General features: G+C 41.7%; 2 protein-coding genes across 2 annotated transcripts; both read left to right on the forward strand.

Annotated features, from left to right (window-relative positions):
- Positions 1–13,161: 13,161 nt before the first annotated feature.
- Positions 13,162–17,060, forward strand: LOC123397929 (WPP domain-associated protein-like). Its single transcript, XM_045092442.1, has 5 exons — positions 13,162–13,571; positions 14,158–15,536; positions 15,775–15,901; positions 16,254–16,355; positions 16,466–17,060. The coding sequence occupies exons 1-5, from the start codon at positions 13,539–13,541 to the stop codon at positions 16,544–16,546; spliced, it is 1,722 nt and encodes a 573-aa protein (XP_044948377.1). The 5' UTR covers positions 13,162–13,538; the 3' UTR covers positions 16,547–17,060.
- Positions 17,061–18,263: 1,203 nt separating this feature from the next.
- Positions 18,264–19,579, forward strand: LOC123398703. Its single transcript, XM_045093151.1, has 3 exons — positions 18,264–18,589; positions 19,048–19,285; positions 19,440–19,579. Exons 1-3 carry the CDS (start codon positions 18,464–18,466, stop codon positions 19,448–19,450), a joined length of 375 nt encoding a protein of 124 aa, XP_044949086.1. The 5' UTR covers positions 18,264–18,463; the 3' UTR covers positions 19,451–19,579.
- The last annotated feature ends 3,102 nt before the right edge of the window (positions 19,580–22,681 follow it).

Genomic DNA, 22,681 nt, shown 5'->3' on the forward strand with positions numbered 1-22,681 from the left:
CCGTAACTTTTAATCTGTAAGTCGGTTCGAGACGTATTGTATATGGTTTTGGTGTAGAATTTCGCGTAGAATCCGAATTTATAACTTGCATATTTGTTTGACGTTGTTTAGTGTGCCATATGCCTAGAATAGTGTGCTGTCTATAATGTTTTTGCCCCTAGTTATTTTTTCGCGCGTGCCCGGATTGCTCGAATGCCTTAGATTTAATGTCCATGTTTTAGGAACCCTATTGCCATGTATTTTAGAGTAGTCGTTGGTATTTCTGCGTGTAGGGATTTGCCGCTAGTTTATTTTCCGTATTTAGGACATTATCTCGCATTTACGTGTGGTAATATTTTCGAGGTAGAAAAATCCATAGATTTTTTCTGTGTATTTAGTTTTAGCTTTTGAGAAAGTTAGTTCGTGCGATATTTTGCCATATTGCCCTCTTGTCTATTTCGTAGGATTTATGTCGTGCTTCGTTTGAGGGAGTTGTCAACTAGAGAGTTGATCTTTGATGTTTAGTCTAACCCCTGGTATTTTTAGTTGCAATAGAAATCCATGTTTAGGTGTGCTTTGGTTGATCTTTACTTGCTAGGAAATAGTGATGTTTTAGGGATGCTGAAATATAAGTCTGAGATCTGTTATATTTTGTTGTTGTCTTGTCTTGCTTCTATCTTGTGATCTGTAGCTCTTTTGAGGTTGGTGCAATGGAGTTAGTTGTAGACTTTGGGATTCTCTAGCATGCTGTGAATTTTCATGTCATTTGGAGTCCTATAGCTTATGATTTTGCTGCTGTCAATATGCCTTCAGATCGAAAAATGCACTTTCATGAAGTGTTATTTTCACTAAGTCTGAAACTGTGTGTGAGAAGCCATTTTGTGACTTCTTTTCCTAGTGTTCCATGATGCCATGCTAGTTGTTGTTAGTTGTATGTAGTAGTGCTTCTTGCCCTCTATCGTGTCATGCCTTGGTTGAGCATATAGGATTTGTGTAGCTCGTAGTTGTGGGGTGTAGAAAATGCTATGTGGCTGATTTTGGCAGATTATAGTGGTTTCTTGTTTAGCTCGTAGTTTTTGATCCGTAGCTCCGATTTGATCGTGTCCTATATGAAACTTGCTTAGAATCTCATGTAGTTTAATTTTATCTTGCTGGTTGTATGTTTTGAAGTGCTCGTGACCGTCGTTGCACACATATTGCACTCATGCCATCATATCTTGCGGTGTCCGTATCTTTTGATCCGTAGCTCCGTTGGAGATGTTCTCTATGTGTAAATTGCTTGTAACGACGCATAGAATCACGTGAACCTATTTGTTTTTCTGTTTAACAACTAATTAAATATGTTAGTTCAGATCTGGAGAGAATTGTAAATTAACATGTGAGGTCGTCTCGGAGGTGCTATATGTCATTTCCGGCCTCATTTAAAATGCCTAGATAGGTAGATTAATTACGCTTCACCTCTTGCCATGTGTAACCACATTTAATATTGCCGGTACCTAATCGAGATAGAACTAAATAACCCCTATGTGGAGTTTCGTCAATATGCAACTCGTTGCATGTTGAACTTCACTTAATGTGTCGTGTTTGATTGTGTGAATTGTCATGTCGTGACCTGCATGTATTCAGATGCTCATGCATCATTTGTGTTGTGCATCGTGTGGTGTATATCGTGTGTTGATTTGTGCTTCCGGTTTCCCCCGTCTCGATAGAGTTCCGCAAGCGTGTCGGAAAGTGAGGACCCGTTTGACTACATCGGTACGTCTGCTTCACGGAGTCATTCTTCTTCCAAGCGGGATCTCAGGCAAGATGACCATTTCCCCAGATACCATTACTATCATTGCCATGCTAGTTTACCGTTTCTATCGTTTATGTCTCGTTGCCTACCACATGTTAAATATCAGCCTCTCAACAATGCCATGAAAACCTTCAACCTGTTCAACCTAGCAAACCACTGATTGGCTATGTTACCACTTGCTTAACCCTGTGTTAGCGTTGCTAGTTGCAGGTGCATTGCTTCCATGTGAATACATGGGTTCCTTGTTATATCACCATATTAATGCTATTTATTTTAATGCACCTATATACTTGGTAAAAGGTGGAAGGCTCGGCCTTTCTAGCCTGGTGTTTTGTTCCACCTTTTCCCCCTTAGTTTCGGCTACCGGTGTTATGTTCCATATTTGAGCGCTCCTAACACGATCGGGGTTGTTATGGGGACCCCCTTGATAATTCGTTTTAGATTAAAGCTGGTCTGGCAAGGCCCAACATTGGTACTGCATTTTCCCAACATAATAATTTTGATAATACTGAAATGCATAGGGAGTTAGCGCTACCCGAGGAGTAATTCTACATAATACAGGGGGGCAGTGCTGATGGTGCTGGTCCAAAACTAGAGCCGTTTGCGGGGCCAACCCAGGGCAACTTGGGAGATTTCTATCAGGCCACCGTACGCTGTGCTTATCCGTCGTGTCCTGAGAACGAGATACGCGGCTTCTATCGGGATTGTCGACACGTCGGGTGGCCTTGCTGGGTTAGTTTTACCTTTGACGAGATATCTTGTGCATCGGGATTCCGGTGATGCTTTGGGTAATCTCAGAGTTGAGGTTTTCCACTAAGGAATCCGACGAGATCGCGAGTGTCGTGATCGAGGATTTCTATGCGGCTTGTGGTAATTTGTGATGGACTAGTTGGAGCACCCCTGCAGGGTTAAATCTTTCGGAAAGCCGTGCCCGCGGTTATGTGGCAACGTGGAAACTTTGTTTAACACTGGTTCTAGATAACTTGAAGTTAACTTAATTAAAACATGCCAACTGTGTGCGTAACCGTGATTGTCTCTTTCGTGAGTTCCTTCTCCGATCGAGGACACGGTGGGGTTATGTCTGACGTAGGTAGGTGTTCAGAATCATTCATTTGATCATCAGTAGTTCACGTCCGATATGCGTAGATCACCCCCTCTTATTTCTTGTACTCGTAAGTTAGCCACCATATATATATATGCTTAACCGCTGCTGCTACCTCACCACTTAACCATACCTCACCCATTAAGCTTCGCTAGTCTTGATACCTTTGGAAATGAGATTGTTGAGTCCCCTGCGGCTCACAGATTACTACAACACCAGTTGCATGTACAGGTAAAGATTACTTGACGCGAGCGCGTTGATTGTTCATTTGGAGTTGCTTCTTCTTCTTCTTCTTCATCGATCTAGGATGGGTTCCAGGGCGGCAGCCTGGGATAGCAAGGATGAACGTCGTTCTTCTTTTCTCGTTTGTTTTTGTCCGTAGTCGGACCCTGCTCTTATTCATCATGTTGATGTATTGTACTGATGTGACTCTGATGTAGCTTGTGGCGAGTGTAAGCCAATTATATATATATATATATATATATATAGGAAAAATACATCCTACCACACAGGGGTAGTTACCCCACGTGTTCCATATACTACCACGCGGGAGCATATATACTAATTTATCATTCCTATTATGTTCATATAATATATATAAGATTTTTCAAAGTGAGTTACATGAAAAAATTACAAGTTGATCCATAGTTTTTATTATATTTGTGAAATACGCATATATTTGTATGTAAAAAAGAGCATACACGAAATATGATACATACTATCAAACAAATAGTATATATATACTACCTAAACATGATTATGTACTACATACTACCCATACATACTCTCCGATTTGATAGATACTACATACAACATACAAAACACAAGTGGTGGTAACTACCACCGGTGGTAGATAAAATTTGTCATATATATATATATATATATATATATATATATATATATATATATATATATATATATATTCAGTACATGTACTTGTAACGATATCCATTCTTGTGACACGACGAGATGCGCTTCTATCCCTGACGAGACCCTCATGCCAAATTGAGGATATGGTAGCATCTTGGGCGTGACAACATATCTTAATAACTACAACAGAAGGTAGTAGTCTAACAAATCACTACTCCTATTCTACTGCCATTGCACTCTCTCTTGCAAACTATAGGTCTTGAGTTCGAGGCCGAGGCAAAACAATTTTTTTGTCCAACTTTTTGCAATATTTCATACACACAGAGCACCACAACAAGACCATCATTCAAATTTTTTGCATCATAGTTTTTTGGAATATATGACCACAGACAGAGCACCAAAAGACAGGTGTTTTTGCCACTGTTTTACACCACAAAAAGGACACTCATTAGGTTACATCATTAGGTTACGTCAAAGAGGTGGAGGCACCATATCTTTAGGAGGAGCATTAAGATCAGGTATGCTCTTATCATCTCCAAAGAGGAGCCAGTATGCCCTTCTTCCCCTTCCAGTTGTAGTTCCTGATGAAAATGATGCCCTTCCTCTTCTTCCTGTTGGATTAACTTCCCCTGGAACAACTCCTGTTTCAAGGCATGCCCCTGCACCTGAAGCTGCTGCTCTTTCTCTGCCTACACCTGAAGCTGCTCCTCTTGCTCTGCCTGCACCTGAAGCTGCTCCTCTTGCCCTTCTTCTTGATCTTGTAGAAGATTGAGATGTTTGACCTATATCAAATGTTGTGGTTGCCCTAGTCAGCCTCACAGTAGTCGTTTCTGTAGTCACCCTTGGCTGGGGTATTGCAGAGCCAGCAGAAGCAACAAAGGATGACTGCTCTGGCAATGGGCCATGAACCCTATTAGGAGGCCTTCTAGCAAGCTCTCTCTGAGCCATATTGTAGACCATACTTGTTGGTGATTCAATTGGATCCAAAAACAGGATCTGCCTGGTTTGGGTAGATGTTCTGCAAATTCAGTTAAAATTTCAGTTTCAGTCTAATATGAAGTGCAGTTACAGGTTCAGTTTAAGTACGATATACCTGTAGGAATGTCGGGTCATCATAATTATCATCAACCACCTCCACTCTCTCTTAAATGAGAGCTTCTTGCCATCTGTAGTGGCCCTTCCTGTTATGATCAGCTCAGCCCCAAATTGAGCAGTGCATTGTAACACCCTTCTCGGTCAAGACCCTTACACCATTTTTAATCTTCTCCTCTAGTGTCTTCTTCATGTTCTTATTGGGCCTTCCCAACTCTTTAGTAAACACTGGTGGATGCACTTCGTAAGCATTCTGTATTTGCCAATCCTTTGGGTCTGCAAGAGGGCAAAGTGTGTATCCATATGCCTTCAGATATGTTTGAACTGTATAGCAATCATGAACCATTGTCTTTGGGTCAATCCTCTCCTCTCTGCAACAAGCTATGGAATCGCCACATGGTACCCCAGACAACTGCCATCTCATGCATTCACATGTGTGCTTGCAAAGGTCCACCATGTAGAAGATATATTCAAGCATACTAAGCACTGCCATCTCTTTCCATCAAGGATATAGCTGTTAAACACTTCAGAGTTATTGTTCAACAGAATATCACATTTGGGAAATGTACTGGAAAATGCCTTGCACCAGGTCTTTGCCTCAAGCCTTTCAGTCCAATGGAAGGCAGCTCGGGAGTGCTCATCCATTTTCTGACAATTCTCTCTCCACTTCACCTTGTTTGGTGATCTTGCAATGGCCCACAAATATTGCTTCAGTACCTCTCCCTTGTGCTTCTCATTAAAATTTTGATAAATATGCCTCACACAAAACCCGTGTTCAGAATCTGACCAAACTTTGTGCACTGCATTTATTAACTCTTTTTGCTTATCACTCATAACTATGAAAGGAGTTGTGTTGGTGATGTCAGATCATCTCTTAGAGTGGTCAGAAACCACTCCCAAGAACGAGTGCATTCTACTTCCACCCAACCAATTGCAATGGGGAAGATGCAGTCATTTGGATCAATTCCAACAGCACTAAGAAGCACTCCTTTGAATTTGGTTTTTATGTGACAACCATCAATAAATAGAATGGGCCTACAACCTTTTAGCCACCCTCTCTTACATGCATCATATGACCAGTACAATGTTTTCAAACATTTCTTGCCCACTGGAAATTTTGTATCTTTCACCAGTGTAGTTGTCAGCAGTAATGTAGAGCCAGGGTTCTTGCTCCTTAACTCATGGCCATAATCTCATAGCCTACTAAACTGTTCTTCCTCATCACCATGGATCTGCTTAAGTGCTTGTGTTCTAGACCTAGCTAACTTCCATCTGTTAGGAGTAACATTAAATTCCTTAGTTATTTTCCTTGCAAATGTTCCAAGTGACATCTTCTGGTCATCTCTGAATTCTTCAATGAATGTATTGCACAGGAATTTAGCTGTCAAATCCTTTAACTTCCATTTCTTTTGACACAAATGCAATTGATTGTATGCCTTGATCACAAATCCTCTAGTCATGTTATCATTGCCAGCCTTGAGCAGCCATGGGCACCCTCTCTGACAAACTGCCTCTAACCTTATCTTGTCATTCTTCAACTTCTTAATCTGCACTCTGTCTCTTATTGCATATGCACTTAAAGCTTTCCTGAGCTCAATCACATCAGCAAATACCAGACCCAAAGTAAAGACACGGGATTTCATGTCCACCTTGGAATTCAAAGCTCTGAACTTGTACTTAAGTTGTTCTTGTTGTTCAATGGACAGGTTGAGATCTTTATCTTCAAGTAAATGGTCAGGCTCAACATCTTCCATCTCTCGCTCAGCCTCTTCATCAACATCATAATCAATGTTGTCTTAATAAAGATCATCATCTCCATCATCTATGTCATAATCACCGTCACTGACATCTGATACTGACAGCGACACACCATCAATCAACAAGTTTGGATGGACACCATCAGTCAGCAAGTTTGGATGGACACCATCAGTCAGCAAGTTTGGATGGACAACATCAGTAAGCAAGTTTGGATGGGCAACATCACTAAGCAAGTTTTGATGGGCAACATCAGTAAGCAAGTTTGGGTCTGCACCATCAGTAAGCACATGTGCCTGTACAACATCAGTAAGAAGATTTGAAGCATCACTAAGCAAATGCGATGGTTCTGTGCTAGGTTCTGCCACCTCTGAAATTGGATTATCAACATTGAAACAAATGATGTTGTCCATATATGCTGAATTGCTTGCATCAAATGTACAGTTGGGTACTCTAACAGGGATTTCAATTAATGCCTCCTTCAGTATCAAACCTTGCCTGAAATTACTAATGAAGTCTGAATGGTCAACCATTATTTTAAGCAGTTTATGCTTACCACTAGCTCTAATCACTTGTTGCACATCCTCATCACCTGTAATTCTGACCATGCCACATCTGATATTTTTTTGTCAGGTAAACACCAATAGATGATGTGCTGACTCTTAGGATATCCCAACCAATTTAGGTGCTCTTCTAATACTGCATATGAAAATGTGCCAAGATCTACATAGTCCAGCACCTCCACAGAAGAGTTGTAATACTCCAGTTTACTTACTGCTCCTAAGAAAATGCCACCATGCTCAATTTCCAGTGAGAAAAAAGGAGTTTCAACACTTTTTTCCATTAATGATTCACAAACTGCATCCAAACAGTTAAAATTATAGCTAATAATTCAGTTAAAATTTCAGTTTTTAACACTACACTGAAAAAAACAGCAACATATGTACTACTAATGTTCTGAATAAAACCAGATCTGAGCAGCAACAACAACTAACTGGTGTTCTCACAAATCTAACAAAAAACCATAAGAACAACTCCATCAAACAGACTAAGGATCAAATGTACGTTGCACACAACAACAAGAGCTCCATGTGTGAAAACCTAAACTTTACTACCATGAAGGCACAATACAAAGATCCTTATACATCAAGCATAAATCCATACATGCATCTAGGTGAGCAGACAGGAGGAGCAACTAGAGGGGGGAGCTAAGCAAAGAGGAGGAGCATAGCAGAGAGGAGGAGCAAAACAGAAAGGAGGGGGGCGAGGGACGGGAGAAGCATCGTAATTGGGGGGGGGGAGGGGGGTAGACGGAGGGCGGCCACACGAGATGGGTCGAGGAAGGAGGTTCCCGTCCGCCACCGAAGAACTCCAGCGAGGCCATCAGCGTGGCTCCCGCAGCTACGACAAAGGAGGAGGAAACAGGACGAGCTGGTGCTGCCGACGGTGTGGGGGAGGATTAATGTGACACAGGAGAGGGAACATGCATATTAAATTCAGGTTGTTTCTGCCGACAAGAGAAGAACAAATTGGGTTAAACGCAGGGGCTCTGTGCAAAACGACGAGAGCTGACCCGCCTGGTCCCACCCGGTCCAATTGGCATGCTGCTATTGGCTGTGGACTGTGTATGCACATGAGGTGCAAATTCTAGAACTGGTAGGGTCACTTTGCAACTGTTAGGACTAAACTGTCACATTCGATGCAAGTTCTAGTACCCGTGGTGCTATTACCTATTTACTAGTTAATTGCCCGTGCATTGCTATGGGAGCCAATATTTTTGCAACACAACTGAGATTATATTGAGAAAACATGATGAGTTGAGATCATCAAAACATCTATCCGATCTTACAAACATGATATTTTGAGCAACATTAAGATAAATACGCATCAATTACACATATCAGAGTGAAAGCAAGCATGAATCAAGTATAGTAAACACGAAGTTCAAATTAAAGGAAGCATGTTCACATCATGATGGCTAAGTTCACCACAAGTCTCTATTGCAAATTATTTTCCTATGATATGGCTCAAATACCCCCATACACTTGCAGGAATCACAAATCATAGGGGATTCCTGTCATATGTGAGCAGGTTGATTCCCATCATATGTCATATAGGGGATTCCTCAATAATGTGTGTTCATTCCATGCATATGTCAAATATATGCATATCTCTAAGATTTGTACTAAAAAAAATCTCACAGCGACAAACAAACTGTACCAGTTCAAAATAAAATGGCAACCTTTTGTCCTCTTTAACCAATCAATTCTCCCATATAAGCATGAAGGAAGTAGTAGTGCATTATGATCACATGACTTCTTATCCAGTTAGAAAGATAGTCAATACTTCCACCAGAACAAACTCAACATTCTCAAATATAAATTATCATAGAAATTGCTTGGTATTTAGATGCTTATTTGCTCAATCGTTACTTCAAACCTTACATATGCTAGCAACTAAGATTTCTGGAAATTGAAACCTCCCCATGGTCCGGCTCCAGCAGAGTACCGTCTCGCCTCCTTGTTCTCGTGTTGCGTAGCCTTTCTCTGTCGAGGTGGCAGCATCGTCATGATGGCCTCCTCCAAGCTCCCCTTCTCATCACAGTCAGCTCAAGAATTTTTTTGAAAAGGAATGTTTTTGTTTATAGATGACAACTACATCATCAATATTTAGACATACAAGACCAACAATGAAGAATTTTGTAACAACTACTTGTTTTATGTGAGTATATATAAGCTCCCACATTTTGCATTACAAGTTAGAAAACAAAAAATGACACTCCCTCCAATCCATATTAATTGACACTACTTTAGTACAATCCGACCCATAATAATTGACGCTGCTTTAGTACAACTTTGTACTAAAGCAGCGTCAATTAATATGTATTGGAGGGAGTGGTTAGTTTCCTTTTTCCAGTTTGCAAGACATACGATTATATAAAACATGTTATTGTAGCTACTTTTTTTTTCTCTCCGAGCAAGAATAAATAAATGGAAAAAGATATGTGTGTGTATTATAATTGATTTTTCTCTCCCAGCAATAATATGCATAAATGTGAAGAGAATATAGCTTACTGTTATATGTGCGATCATTGTTCCATCTACATAGTTAAGAGGAGAAACAATGAACTACAATACACCATAAATTGGCTGCAACTTCAAATAAGAAAATGTGCAGACAGAAAAAGACAACAATGAACTTGAGATCAGCGTTCTTGCCTCAATCTCCTCTCGGTCTTGTTGACGCCTTTGAGAATTCCTGGCATTTCACGTGGAGAGAAAGTCTCCATCCCTACAACAGTACATCCACCAAGTTAAAAAAGGTTCCCTACTTACCTCCACAAAAACTCTAATGGATTCACGGAGCTTTAAAGTAGGCTTTCTGAAAATAAAATAAAAATTGATTTAGAACACAACTTACAAAATTAAGTTAAATGGAAGATATGGCAAAATTCCTGAAATTCTCATAAGATTTGTACTCTGAATGACAATAGAGAAAAGAAAAGATCTGAATAATCGTAATTGGAAGGATAGAACAATATTAGCTTTACATAGAATTAGCTAGGTGAGGCTGCAAGAACAACATACAAAGCTAGCATGGCTCTAGCAACTAACAAAATACATTTTAGGCAAGCACACCTGACCAGCTATAGACCATTTAATCACTGGTGCTGAAAGAGATAACTCTGAAATGCAGAGATGCACGTCTCCTTGCATCCTTAGCTATTTGTGTGCCTCCCCTTTGCCGGATGGTCTTGTACTCTTCTTCATGTTGCACGGGCCATCGCCCTCGGGCTCGTTGGCACGTCCATTCGCTGCTGCTCCTTCTACACCACATCTCCAACTATGATAAAAAGGCAAATGATTCAAGTTTGAGTTAGTCAATGAGTGACCTAATTCTTATGGAATTAATCGAAAGAAATGACCCCTCTTTGCAGATGCAAATAACATCTTTCAGCATTGTACATTTTGCCTTCTACAAGTACTCATGAGAGTTAAAATATGCATCCATGGACCGTCTATTTGCAGCATTGTGACCACAAGTGGCACCTGCAGTAGGAAAACATATGCAGTTCTAAGAACTTTATGGTACGACAATTTTATAACATGATAAAACCAATGTAAAAAAATGAACAGACCATATAATTAAACTGAATCTAAATGTCACTGATAAATTTTCTTGATAATCAATTCCAAATGTGTAGAGAACTTCCTAATACCGATACTTTTGGTAGAACAAAGGAATTGTGAAAAGCATCAATGCATCAAGCCAGTTACACTCGTCGCCATGCATCTTGTGCACCACCTTATTTTTCCTGAACCAAAACCATAGGTAGCACATTACCAGGGTAAATCACAAGCTTTCGTAGAGCACTCGCTCCAATTGAGTTCAGGATCTACCGGTTTAATCAATTTCAGTTGGTCATGATGATTGACAAAAAAACTCCCATAGAGCAAAAAAGAATGCATTACAGATAGTATGGTCAATCATAATGTCTTTGGTTATCATTTAGCCTATTCCATGGTGTTAGATAAATGTCACATTTAGATTTGCCCAGGATGACGCTGATTATATATCACGAGTGTTCGTTAGGTAGGAAAAACATAGTGAAATAGATCTATGCCTGGTTGGTTATTTATGTACAACAAATCTATGAATTGGTTTGTTACAAATTATAGATGTGAAAATGCACATGCACCAAATCCTGAAGAAAATGCAAGGCAAAAATGATTCAAATGGGCTGGTTACCAGCAAGGCGACTAATGCCTTCTATCAGTTTTCTTCAGCAGAATCGTCCTCACCTTCCATCGCGACATCAGATTATCAGAGCAACAAAATGTACCACTGCTAGAACAAGATCACTCGAGCAGTGGCACGGCTCATCAGGTGATGCTCTCAAAAGCTTTACAGCAGAACTAAAAGCGCTTTCAACCTTGTGAAGACTAAAGAAAGGTCAGGATCATGCAGTAGTTTTGTCTGGAAGATATTCAAAGAACTAAGTGGAAACTTACACCATCTCGATCGCCAGGTTTTCGCAATGTAGCTGCATGAACTTACACCATCTTGATCATCAGGTTTTCGCAGTGCATCTGCATGATCACTTAGATGTGTGACATTGTTCTGCAAATCAGTGTCATCATCTGACAGATCATATGGCTCCAGGGATGAATCATTGAAGATGCAAAGACCTGGTAGAGTCACGAGGGACATGAGAACGGAACGGTAATTCCAGCCATAGCCTTCAGAATTTAGAATTTGACGCACTGTGTATCAAATCAAACAGAAAAATCTTGAAGCAAAGGAATTACCGATGATGTACGTGATGAAGGCGTGGCAGGGCCACCCTGCGGCGTTGTTCCAGATGTCGAGCAGCAACAGCCGTGCGCCACAGGAGAAGCAGACGGATGGGCGCGGCACGCCATAGGAGATGCAGAAGGGCGGGTGATGCAGTCTTACAACCTGACGAGGAGGGCCTGGCCGAGCGTGCCGCCGGGGTTGATGACGATGCTGGGCAGCCGCTTGACGTCCCAGCCGAGCACGCGGCAGACGACAGCGGCGAGCGCGCGGTGCGCCAGCGGCCTCCCGCAGTGCTTGGCATCGCGCGCGTGGTGCACGAGGTTGATGCCCTTCCTCTTCCTCCCCACGCACCGGAACTCCCCCTCCTCGTGGCTCCGCTCGTAGTACTCCGTAGCGCAGCATCCGGCTTGAACAGGCCGAGGAAGAACCCCGTTGCCGCGTCCCCGCCGTCCTCCGGCTCGGAGCCCTCATCCTCGCCGTCCTCGTACGAGGAGCCGCGTCCGGAGAAGAACTCCTCGACGGCGCGGAGGGCGTCCCGCTGCGCGAGCGAGGCGGGGGAAGTCCGCGGCTCTAGCTGCGGCCTGGGCGCGGGGGAGGAGGGGGCGGCCTCGGGCCAGGATGCGGGGGATGGGGAGGCGGGCGGGGAGGGCGCGAGGGGCCAGTCGGCGCCGGGTCCCTCGGGCTCCGCGGCGGGGGCGCTCGATCCTGAGATGGTTCGTGAGAGCGTGGGACGGGTGGATACGGACCGATCCCTGGGTCGGTGTCGATGATGACCTTCTTCTTCTTGGTGACGGCGGCCATGGACATGGATCCCGGGGATCGATCGCGGCGGCGTCGGTTGCGCTGGCGGATCGAGCGAGGTGGAGACACAGAGAGAGGGGGGCGGAGATCCAGGAGGCTCAGTTGGGAGCATCGCAGGAGGGGATCGTGCGTTCGTGGGTGCGTTCTTTTTTTTTATGTGCAGGGTCGTACAAGAAGGTGGGATCGCTGGGAGAGGTCGAACCATCGCTAGGTTGAACCATCACGACTTTCGATCCTGTAGAGATACTAGCACGGTGTAAAAAGCTGGTCTACATCAAAGGGTACGTGAGGTGTCGCGAATCTCAAGGCAACGGCGCGGGCGACCCGTGACCGTGCGACAGCGACCGCCAACGGCGCGTCTCCCCGTCCGGTCGTGAAGGTCACGGAAACCCCGCCTTCGCTGTCAACGTCGCCGCTCGACCCCGCCCCCCTCCCCCCTCCCTGACCGGCTGACCCGGCGAGCGCGCGCGTGTGGCCAGACCACGCCCCACCACCACCGCCACCACCAGCGGAGCCAGCAACCACCGCCGCACCCCCTCCCCTCCTCCCCGTCCCGCACGCTCCCGCTGATCTTTTTCCCTTCCTTCTTTCCAACTGGCAAGCAACCGCCCCGCCCCGCCCCGCCCCTCTCCCCCACCAACGAGCGAGCGAGCGCCGAGCGGGACAGCCAGAGCGAAAGCGGCCGCCTTTGCTGCAAAAGCGCGCACTGCCGCATCCCTCTCTCTCTCTCGTAGCTGCTTCTTTCCCCCGCACTCTTTTCGTTTTGGTTTCCCGCCCCTGAAGCCCAGGGGGGATTTGAGAGGGGAGGGAGCGAGGCGGCTCTCGCCGGCGGGGACGACCAACCACATGGAGGCGCCGGCGGCGGCGGCGGCTGAGCCCGTGAGTTCTTCACACCAACCCTCCTCCTCTTCCTCCTCCTTCTTGTTCTTCTGTTTATTTATTTATTTATTCTCCTCAATGTTTCCTCCCCTTCCGAGAAACAGCAGCAGCCGCCATTCCTGGTCGGTCAACTAAACTGGCTTCAATTTACTATACTCCACTTCTCCCGCCGCTCCTTGTTCGATTCAATCCAATTGATTAATGAGCAAATAGTGCGTCCGCGGGTAGGCCAATTGACTGCTTCATGGCGTGATACACATAAGACTCCACAGATAATCTGGCTGCAATCTTGATGGGCTGCATTTTGCTTTGCTTGCCAGGCAGTTGCCACTACCGCTACATCTTTGATTTACTTGGCAGGCAGTTGCAACGGCCACTATATACGCTACATCTTTTGATTTGTTTGCCTTGCTTGGCATTGGCAGCCAGTTGCCACTAGCCCACTAACACCATGTCTTTGGCTTCTTTATTACTGATTCGAATAAAAACAATACTACCATTTGATTATTATCTTTACTGTCTGTAGAAATGATCCGACCTTTCGTAGACTAACAAATTCCATGGCTTTGCCATTTATTATCTGCAGTTGGAGTATGAGCTGCGACAAGAGCTCTCCGACATCATGCTCCAGGGCTACATTACCGGTCTGCGCCGCGAGTTCGAGGCGAAGCTATGCGAGAATCACAACCGTATCAGCACACTGAGCAAGAGCTGCAGGGAAAACGTTTCAGAGATCGCCGCTCTACGAGACGAGCTCACCGGCATCCTGACAGCCGTGGCAGCCTCAGAGTCCAGCGTGCTCCCTCCCCACAGCAGCCTCGAGAAAGCCGAGGAGCCGAACTCTCTCAAGATGAGAGATGACAATGACATCCCGGACTTCTCGCTCCTGAAGCACCTGAGCGGCGAAGAGATCACGACGTTTTTGAAGTCCGAATGGCTCAAGTTGCGAAGGGAGCACGAGAAGGAACTGCAGCAGACGACCGAGGAGCTGTTCAGGCTGAAAAGGCATTTTGCAAAGGATGGAGCTGTGCTGCCTTTTAGGAAAGAGAGGGAGCTTGAGTTCATCAAATCGAAGCTAGTTCAGACTATCTCCAAAATGGATGGCATTATCTCGAGGAAAGAGGGGCCTTCTTTTGATTACAACGAGGATCACGAGCTGTGCAGATTGAAGGACAAAATTGGTTCTTTGCTCGACGAAAATGAGCATCTCCAAGTTTTGCTGTCCGACAAAAGAAAGGAAGCTAAGCAGCTCTCTTCGCAAGTAGTCGACGCACAAAGCAATGTCTCGCGCCACTCGCTGTCCGAGTCAAAACTCAACGATGAGCTTCAAGATCTGAAGATTGAGGGTCACTTGAAAGAGCTATTGGAACTGTCTGTATTAAGAGAAGTTTTTGGCAGTTATGAAAATCAGATTGATGATCACCACCAGGAGGAGTGCCTCCTCAGAGAGTTGCTTATGGAGAAAGAAGAGCGGTTACTTACCATGTCTGGGGATAGACATAAGCTCAAGTATGAAAATGACCAGTTTATATCTATGGTAGGATCGAAACTGGTTCAGCACCATGAGGAATTCGATTTGGTTAACGACGAGCTTACGATGTTCAGGGAGAAGGTGTGCGAGCAAGAGCTGCTGATCTTGGAGTTCAAAGGCGAGTCGAGCTCGATGAAGAGCTGTCTGGATGAGGCCATCCAGCAAATCCATGTGTGCAAGCAAGAGATAGTTGGGCTGACTGATAGCTTAGCTTCCATGTCTGTTGCTTTGGAGGAAGCGAAAGAGCAAAATGCCTCGCTCGATGCGACTATCAGGGAAATGAAGAGAGCAGCAGCACCATGCACCGATGGTCATATAGGAGATGATGCAGGCCCCCTAGAGCAATTCACCCTTGTTAGTATGGAGAAATTGTCTAAAGCATACAGTGATTTCGAAAGCAGAGTAGCGCAAACTATGAAACAAAATGATATAAGGTGCGCAAATTCGTTAACACTCATTCCCCCTTTTTTTTTTTTTGCTGTTGCTGTTTATTTAATTAAAATTGCACCTGCTCGGCAAGCTCACTTCATCAGAGTATGTAGGCCTATTCTAGCATATGCATGTTACCATTAAAAAAAACATATGCATGTTACTGAAGACTAGCATCTTAGTCACACTCTGTCTATTCCATATTTCCTAATGCACTGGTCATTTATTTATAATTTGGTGCAGGTTGACTAGAATAATTCGTCAGTTTAACCCATTGGTGCAGCAAGTTGCTGTATTAAAGAAGAAGGAATTCTGGTATAAACAAATACTCGAGATCAAATGCTCAAATCTCGAAAAAGCAGAAGCTGAGGTTAGCCTTCTTTGGGTCGCTTCATTTTGCTTCTGGATTGGTTTGAGTTCTAAGGTGATGCGTCAAACAAAATTCCAAGTAATATTCAAAGTTGGGACTTAAGAAAAGAACGACATCCCAAGATTCTAAAGTAAAAACTGGAAAGAATGCGCAATGGTTAATTACATATACATTTCTCTTAGAGAAACGCATGATGCTTTTTTTTTTTGCAGCCCACCAAATAAAAATGAGGAATCTAGAATCTAGACAAGACGGGGTGAATTTTTAAATCTAAATGGGGCTCCTGCATTTGTTAACTATCCATTCTGTATGTACTGATACGACTCATAATTCTTTTTCTAATATGATTCAGGTTGATGTACTTGGCGATGAGGTCGAGACCCTCTTACATGTTCTTGGTAAAATCTATATAGCACTTGACCATTACTCTCCTGTCCTGAAGCACTACCATGGGGTAAGAGCATTACTGTATAAATATCCATTGAACTAGTCTTGTGTTCTTTGTTGTTTATAATATGGACAAGTAGATTTTGGGATCACAGTCGTTTTTTGCAATTCCTGCAGGTGACGGAGATTCTGAATCTAGCGCATAAGGTGTTGAAAGGAGAAAGTATTGAGCAATACAACATTTTGTTAAAACATTAACAGCAGATGAATACGTTTGCTTGGACAAGTGACTTACAGGAGGAACAACAGATGTTAACATATATAGATAGTTGCAGTGAAAGTAGCAGACAGCATTATTCGATTGCTAGTGTGACTAGGCCAGGGTGATCTCTTTTCTTAGGTTTCATTTGTAGCAGTGTGCAGTTTGTAGTTGTCGTTGCACATCCTTAGGGTTTATTGGTGTTCGCTATAGCTTTTAGGTTGAGTTGTGGGTGCCCCATTTCTCTGTTTTCCGAGAAAATCGGGTGATTGTTTCTCTGCTTGCAGCAAGGCAGCTTTGTTATAGTCCCAGCCTGTATTGTCAGTGACTGTATAAGTCAGTCCTAGTTTGCATTGTATTGACTGCGGTTATGTATCTGTAAGTTGTAACTAGTGCCCTTTTCCAAAAAAAGTTGTAACTAGTGCAGTTTTTTTCAGGGCAACTTGTGCAGTGTTCTGCAGTCCTGCATGAATTGTATTAGTGACAACCTGTTAATGGAAGCATTTGGCCAAATTTGTCTCATTATTTCAATGGAAAGGATATGTTAACTCATGATGGGTTCATGTGGTTTATACATAAAGGTGTGATATTAACCAAAGATAACTTAATTAAACGTCGATGGAGAGGTAGATCCAATTGTTGCTATTGTGAGCAAAATGAAACAATAAGACACCTTTTCTTACAATGCCCGCTTGCAAAACTATTATGGAGAACTATTCAAATAGCTTTCAATATCGTCCCACCTACATGTATTAGCTCAATATTTACAACGTGGCTCAACGGAGTTGATGTTAAAATATCTAAACTTATTGGGATTGGGATATGTGCTTTGTTTTGGGCTATATGGAATAGCAGAAATGATATAACTTTTAATGGCAAGAACTTAAATAATTTCCTGCAGGTTATCTTCAGAGCAACATCTTGGATCCGTACGTGGTCGTTACTCAGTCATGTGGACTCCAGGGGACGTATGGATATTGGGTGCAATCGATGGGAGATGGTCGCATGGGTTATCTTCAACCGATTTGGATGGCGTGCTAATAATAGGCTAGGTGTATAGGCATCGTAGTCTACTTTTACGCACGCCGGATGTGGCAGTTTTTTTTTCAATTTCATTTTCGTTTTATTTCATACCTCGAGCTATCGAGCGTGGAGCTCCGTGGACATCACACGTTGTTTATTCTATCTTTAATAAGATGGCTGCATGCATCGATTGATGCAGAAGCCGGGGGCTCGTTTCCTCCTTATAAAAAAAATGATGGGTTCATGTGAACTTATAAATAAACTAGCCAACAACAAAATATTAAAGTAATTTTGACGGAATTGTGTTGATACTATTGGTGCATCAAGAAAATAGGCCTCTGGCCCCATGAGGCCAAGACCCCATGATCGCTTTAAAAGTCAAAATGGTAAGGTGTCTAGAAAATGCACACAAGATTTTTTTTAGAAAAGGAGGCTAACCTCCGGCCCTCTGCATCAATCGATGCATACAACCTTTTATTAAACATGAAGCAAATAGTTCTGAAGTCGATTACAAGCTCACGCGGAGCTGCAGCAGAAAATACACACAAGACTTGTATCGATTATTAGTCAGAGAGGTCTTTATTTTATCGCGACAAGATTAAGAAACTTAATCACCAACATGCAGAACGTTAGCTAGGATTAGTCAATAGACGATGGCACACCACATGGTCTAAACTATTTCTGGATTTGCGAAGGGACATCAGGATCTAAGTCATCTTGCTTCGCCGGTCAACTCTTCGTTTCCGTACACCATTAAAGGGATCCAAGCCATCTTGGTTCGCGGGTCAATTCTTCGTTCCGGACGCCATTACCTTGTAAAATCCTGTTAATTAGGATAACTTATTCGGTTATAAGTACCCGATTAGTGTCCTGAGTTCGTCGTCCCGGGGAAAATGACTGACCTTGGGGCGCCGATGAATATGAAGAGGAAGGATGTTGAGGTGGTGGCCAGCCATGGCTTCTCCATCTTTCTTGATCCCAAGAGGATCAAACTACAGCTGCTGCCTCCAAATGGTATGGTAAGTAGTTATTCTCCCTAGATCATACAGTTTTGTTTCATCAGCTCTAGTTACAACTGGTAGTAATCTGACTATGCTTGAACATGCTAAGAACATATTAAGAGTTGAGCGCCATAGTTCATATATGATGCCAAGTTAGGAACTGACAGTAATTGACCTGGATAATAAGGAATGGTAATACTACCATATCAGATATAAGATGATCCTAAGAACTTCTTGGCCTTACCGGATTAGTGCTACCCAATGGCTGATCAAGTCAACTCTAGGATCAAAGTGAAAGCATGTTTTTTTTTGACCGGAACGGAAAGTGAAAGCATGTGGCCATCCACATGGCAAACATACCAAGATTAACTCTGATTCATTTCATGATAAGCATGTGTTAGCTCATACCACTTCATGATAAGCTTGCATGAACTCAACTCAATTCCTGATAAGCTTGCACAAATTTGTGTTGCTAGGATGGCGTGATTCTCGACATGATGGAAGATGATGAACCAGTAGCACATGCTCCTCTAACTGCTACTGCTAGTGTGCCAACCATTGTCCATGACAAGGTGAACATTGTATCTGGGGGCAAATCTTCAGAGCCACCACTCAAGTTCAGCGAAGAACAGAACACCGCTGCAGCGACACCGATGGACGTTGAGGCAGAAGTCCAGCAGCACCAGCCGTGCCGGAATGCTCCATTCTTTTCGGGTTAGTGTCTTATTGACAATCATCTCAATTGTTAACATTGTTCACGGAAAACAAAAAAGACGGTAGCATGCTGTTTGGTGATGTTTACAGTACAAAATAGCCTGGAAAGATCATTTTTTTGTCAAGTAAATTCTGAATATCCTACCGCTTGCAGGTTTCTTCTGACTTCCGAGTGGCACTCTACTGAATATTGTGGTGTAAGCGTGTGGCCAGCATATAGATTGAAAATGTCTGTTTCATGCAGTGTAATGCTAATCTTTAGTACCACCTGGGCTAGTAAATGTTGTTAATGTATTTTTTAACTCTTTAAATGTTATATTTGGGAGTCCCTATAGGGCTCATCTAAGATGACATCATTAATGTTTTGTCATGTTCCCCCTCCTTGCGGGGGAGCTCCTATTCCATGCCTTCAGCGCCAGAAAGGAGAGCTCGTGTTCAAGTGGGTCACGTCCCATCAACGCGACTTTGCTCGCCTGCCCCCTGCTCGCTCCAGCTGCTCGACCACTTGCTAGTTTTTTTTGGATTTTTTGTTGTTTGTTTGGTAGAAAAAACCCGACCATTTTTTAATACTTTTAATCTTTTTTGTGAAATCAAGAAAGATTTAAGGATTTTATAAAAAGTTCATCCATTTAAGAAAAGTTCGTTATTTTCGAAAAATATTGCGAATTTGAAGAAATTCATGGAAAAAATGAATAAGTCTGCAAAATTGAAAAAAAATCATCATTTTGAAGAAAGTTCATCGATTTTGAAAAAGGTTCGCAAAACTGGAAAATGTTCATCGATTTTCACTTTGGTTTTACAAATTTTGGAAGAAAACATTGATTTTGAATAAAAGTTCACGAATTAGGAAGTTCATGTCCTTAAAAAAAGAGAAATAAATAAATAACAAAATCATTAAAAAAAGAAAAAAAGCAGAAAATTTTATGGAAGCTGGCAGAAGCTTCCCAAATCCAGCGACCGAATTCCAATCGATACCTTTAGAATGGTCCGACCCGTTGATAATACGATCGAGGTATGTGTGTGTCTGTGTAAGAAATCACTAATTGAGAAGTATATCTTTCAAAGATCACTTATACCTTTCCATGTTGCGACAAGTGACGTACTGCATGCGTGTTATCTGTCGCAACCTGAGATTTTCCTTTTTTTCGTACATCCATATTTTTGAAACTTTTTTATCTTTTAAATTGTACGTTCAAATATTGAACCATTTTCACCGTTGGGTTTCTTACGTTAAGACCTTCAAAACTAGATCCCATCTGAATATATTTTGACGAGCTTTTTTTTCATAAAAATCAGACGAAAAAAACATGACTCTCGTGATAGAAAAAATAAATAGAAAACACATTTATTTTTCACTTTTTCCCTTTACGAGAGGCACGGCCATGTCTTTCACGAAGGAAAAACCGTGCCTCTCACGGAAAAAATAAAAAACGTTATTTTTCCTTTTTTGAGAGGCACGGCTATGACTCTTGCGAAGGCAAAATCGTACCTCTTGCTCAAAAGACAGAAAACACATTTTTTCCTTTCCGAAAGGCACGTCTATGACTCTCGCAAAGGCAAAAACGTGTTTATAAAAAAAAAACAGAAAATGCGTTTTTTTCATTTTCGAAAGGCGCGGTCGTGCCTCTCGTGATGGTAAAATCATGCCTTTCACGAAAGCAAAATCATACCTCTCATGAAAAAAAAAACTAAAAAACACATTTTTCACACATTTTTTGAATTTTTTTATTTTTCGTCGAAAAGCTAAAAAGACCGGTGACAAACCGAAACATAAAAAACCCCGGAAAAAATCATTATGAAGAGCCGAAAACGCGTGTGGCAAAATAAAAAAAATCCAAAAAAATGCTCAAACGTGGCTGAGAACGTGTCAAATAGCGGTACGTGTAAATGCTTGCCGGAAGGCTTTCGAAGAAGCGCTTGCTAATTAGTTGCTCCCGTTTGTGTCAAATACCAATAAAATAGGACTCCCGTGCTTTGTACCGTGGACGTTTTTTCTGCTTGTCTCGATATGTAGGTGTTCCAATTGGTCTGTGTTTTTTCTCTTTCATTGTACTTTTGTCTGCCCTTGGCAGTTTGGACTGGGCTGACACAAAGAAACACAAGAAAATACATGGAGGCAAAAATCTTGAGAAGTGCATGCAGAGACTAAGGAAAATTGTTATTCGCCGCTTTTTCGTCAAACTGCCAGCACATCGCACAGACAAGCAACCCAGAAGCGACGCAACGGGCCCACCCATTTAAGCGTTCCAACGCTTCTGGTTTTCCAATTTTTTTCTGGTTTTGTAAACATCTAGATGGTTTCATAAGTTGGTTTTCTGGTTTCCATTTGGGGTTTAGGGTTTCAGATTGATTTTCAGTTTTTTAATTTTAATTTCAATTTTCTGTCCTGCTTCTTATTTTTTTCTTTTTCTTTTTATATCTTTTATTTTTGTCAACTTTATTTTTTAACTAATGTTCACAGTTTCAGATTTCCTTTATTTTTTTAATAATATAAAATTTGTTCACATTTTAAAAAATGTTCATGGTTTTAAAATTTGTTCACAACTTGATAAATGTTTACGGTTTCAAAAAATTTCATAATTAGAAAAAATGTGCATAATTTTATAATTTTGTTTACAAATTATAAATTTGTTCCTATTTCAAAATTTGTCCAAAATTGAAAAAATGTTCGTGGTTATAAAATTTGTTCACAATTCAAAAAATGTTCACAATTTTAAAAATTTATTCATGATTTTCAAATCTGTTCACAATTAGAAAAATGTTTATGTTTTAAAAATTGTTCGAAATTCGAATATTTTTAATAATTGTAAAATTTTGTTCAGGAATTTTAAATTTGATCATGTTTCATTTTTTTCATAATTCGAAAAAGTTCGCGGTTTCAAATTTGTTCACAATTCGAAAACAATTTTATTTTTGTTTACAACTTTAAATTTGTTCATGTTTCAAAATTTGTTCATAATTCAAAAAATGTTCACGGTTTCAAAAACAATTCACAATTTGGGAAATGTTCATATTTTACAAAGAAATAACTTAAAAATTTAATTTTTTTTCGGAAAATGATCGATAATTAGAAAAGTTTCGAATTTTAAAATATGTTTCATTTTCTTTCACGAACTAAAAAGTTAAGGATTTCAAAAAATTGTTCCACTTTTAATAAAATTATTCACACATGCAGAAAATGCTTAAGTTTGAAAATATGTTTGCATATTTTAATATTGTTCATAAATTAAAATGATTGTGAACTTCAAAAAATGTTTAGGTTTTCGAAATTTGTACACAAATTTTAAAAATTGTTCAATGAAAAATGTTCGGGATGAATTTCATTTTGTTTGTACTTTTGTAAAAAAATGTTCATAATTTCGAAGAAATGTTCACGTTTTCACTTTTGTTGTTGTT

This window comes from Hordeum vulgare, chromosome 5H, assembly GCF_904849725.1.
Source record: "Hordeum vulgare subsp. vulgare chromosome 5H, MorexV3_pseudomolecules_assembly, whole genome shotgun sequence".
NCBI classification, from domain to species: Eukaryota; Viridiplantae; Streptophyta; class Magnoliopsida; order Poales; family Poaceae; genus Hordeum; species Hordeum vulgare.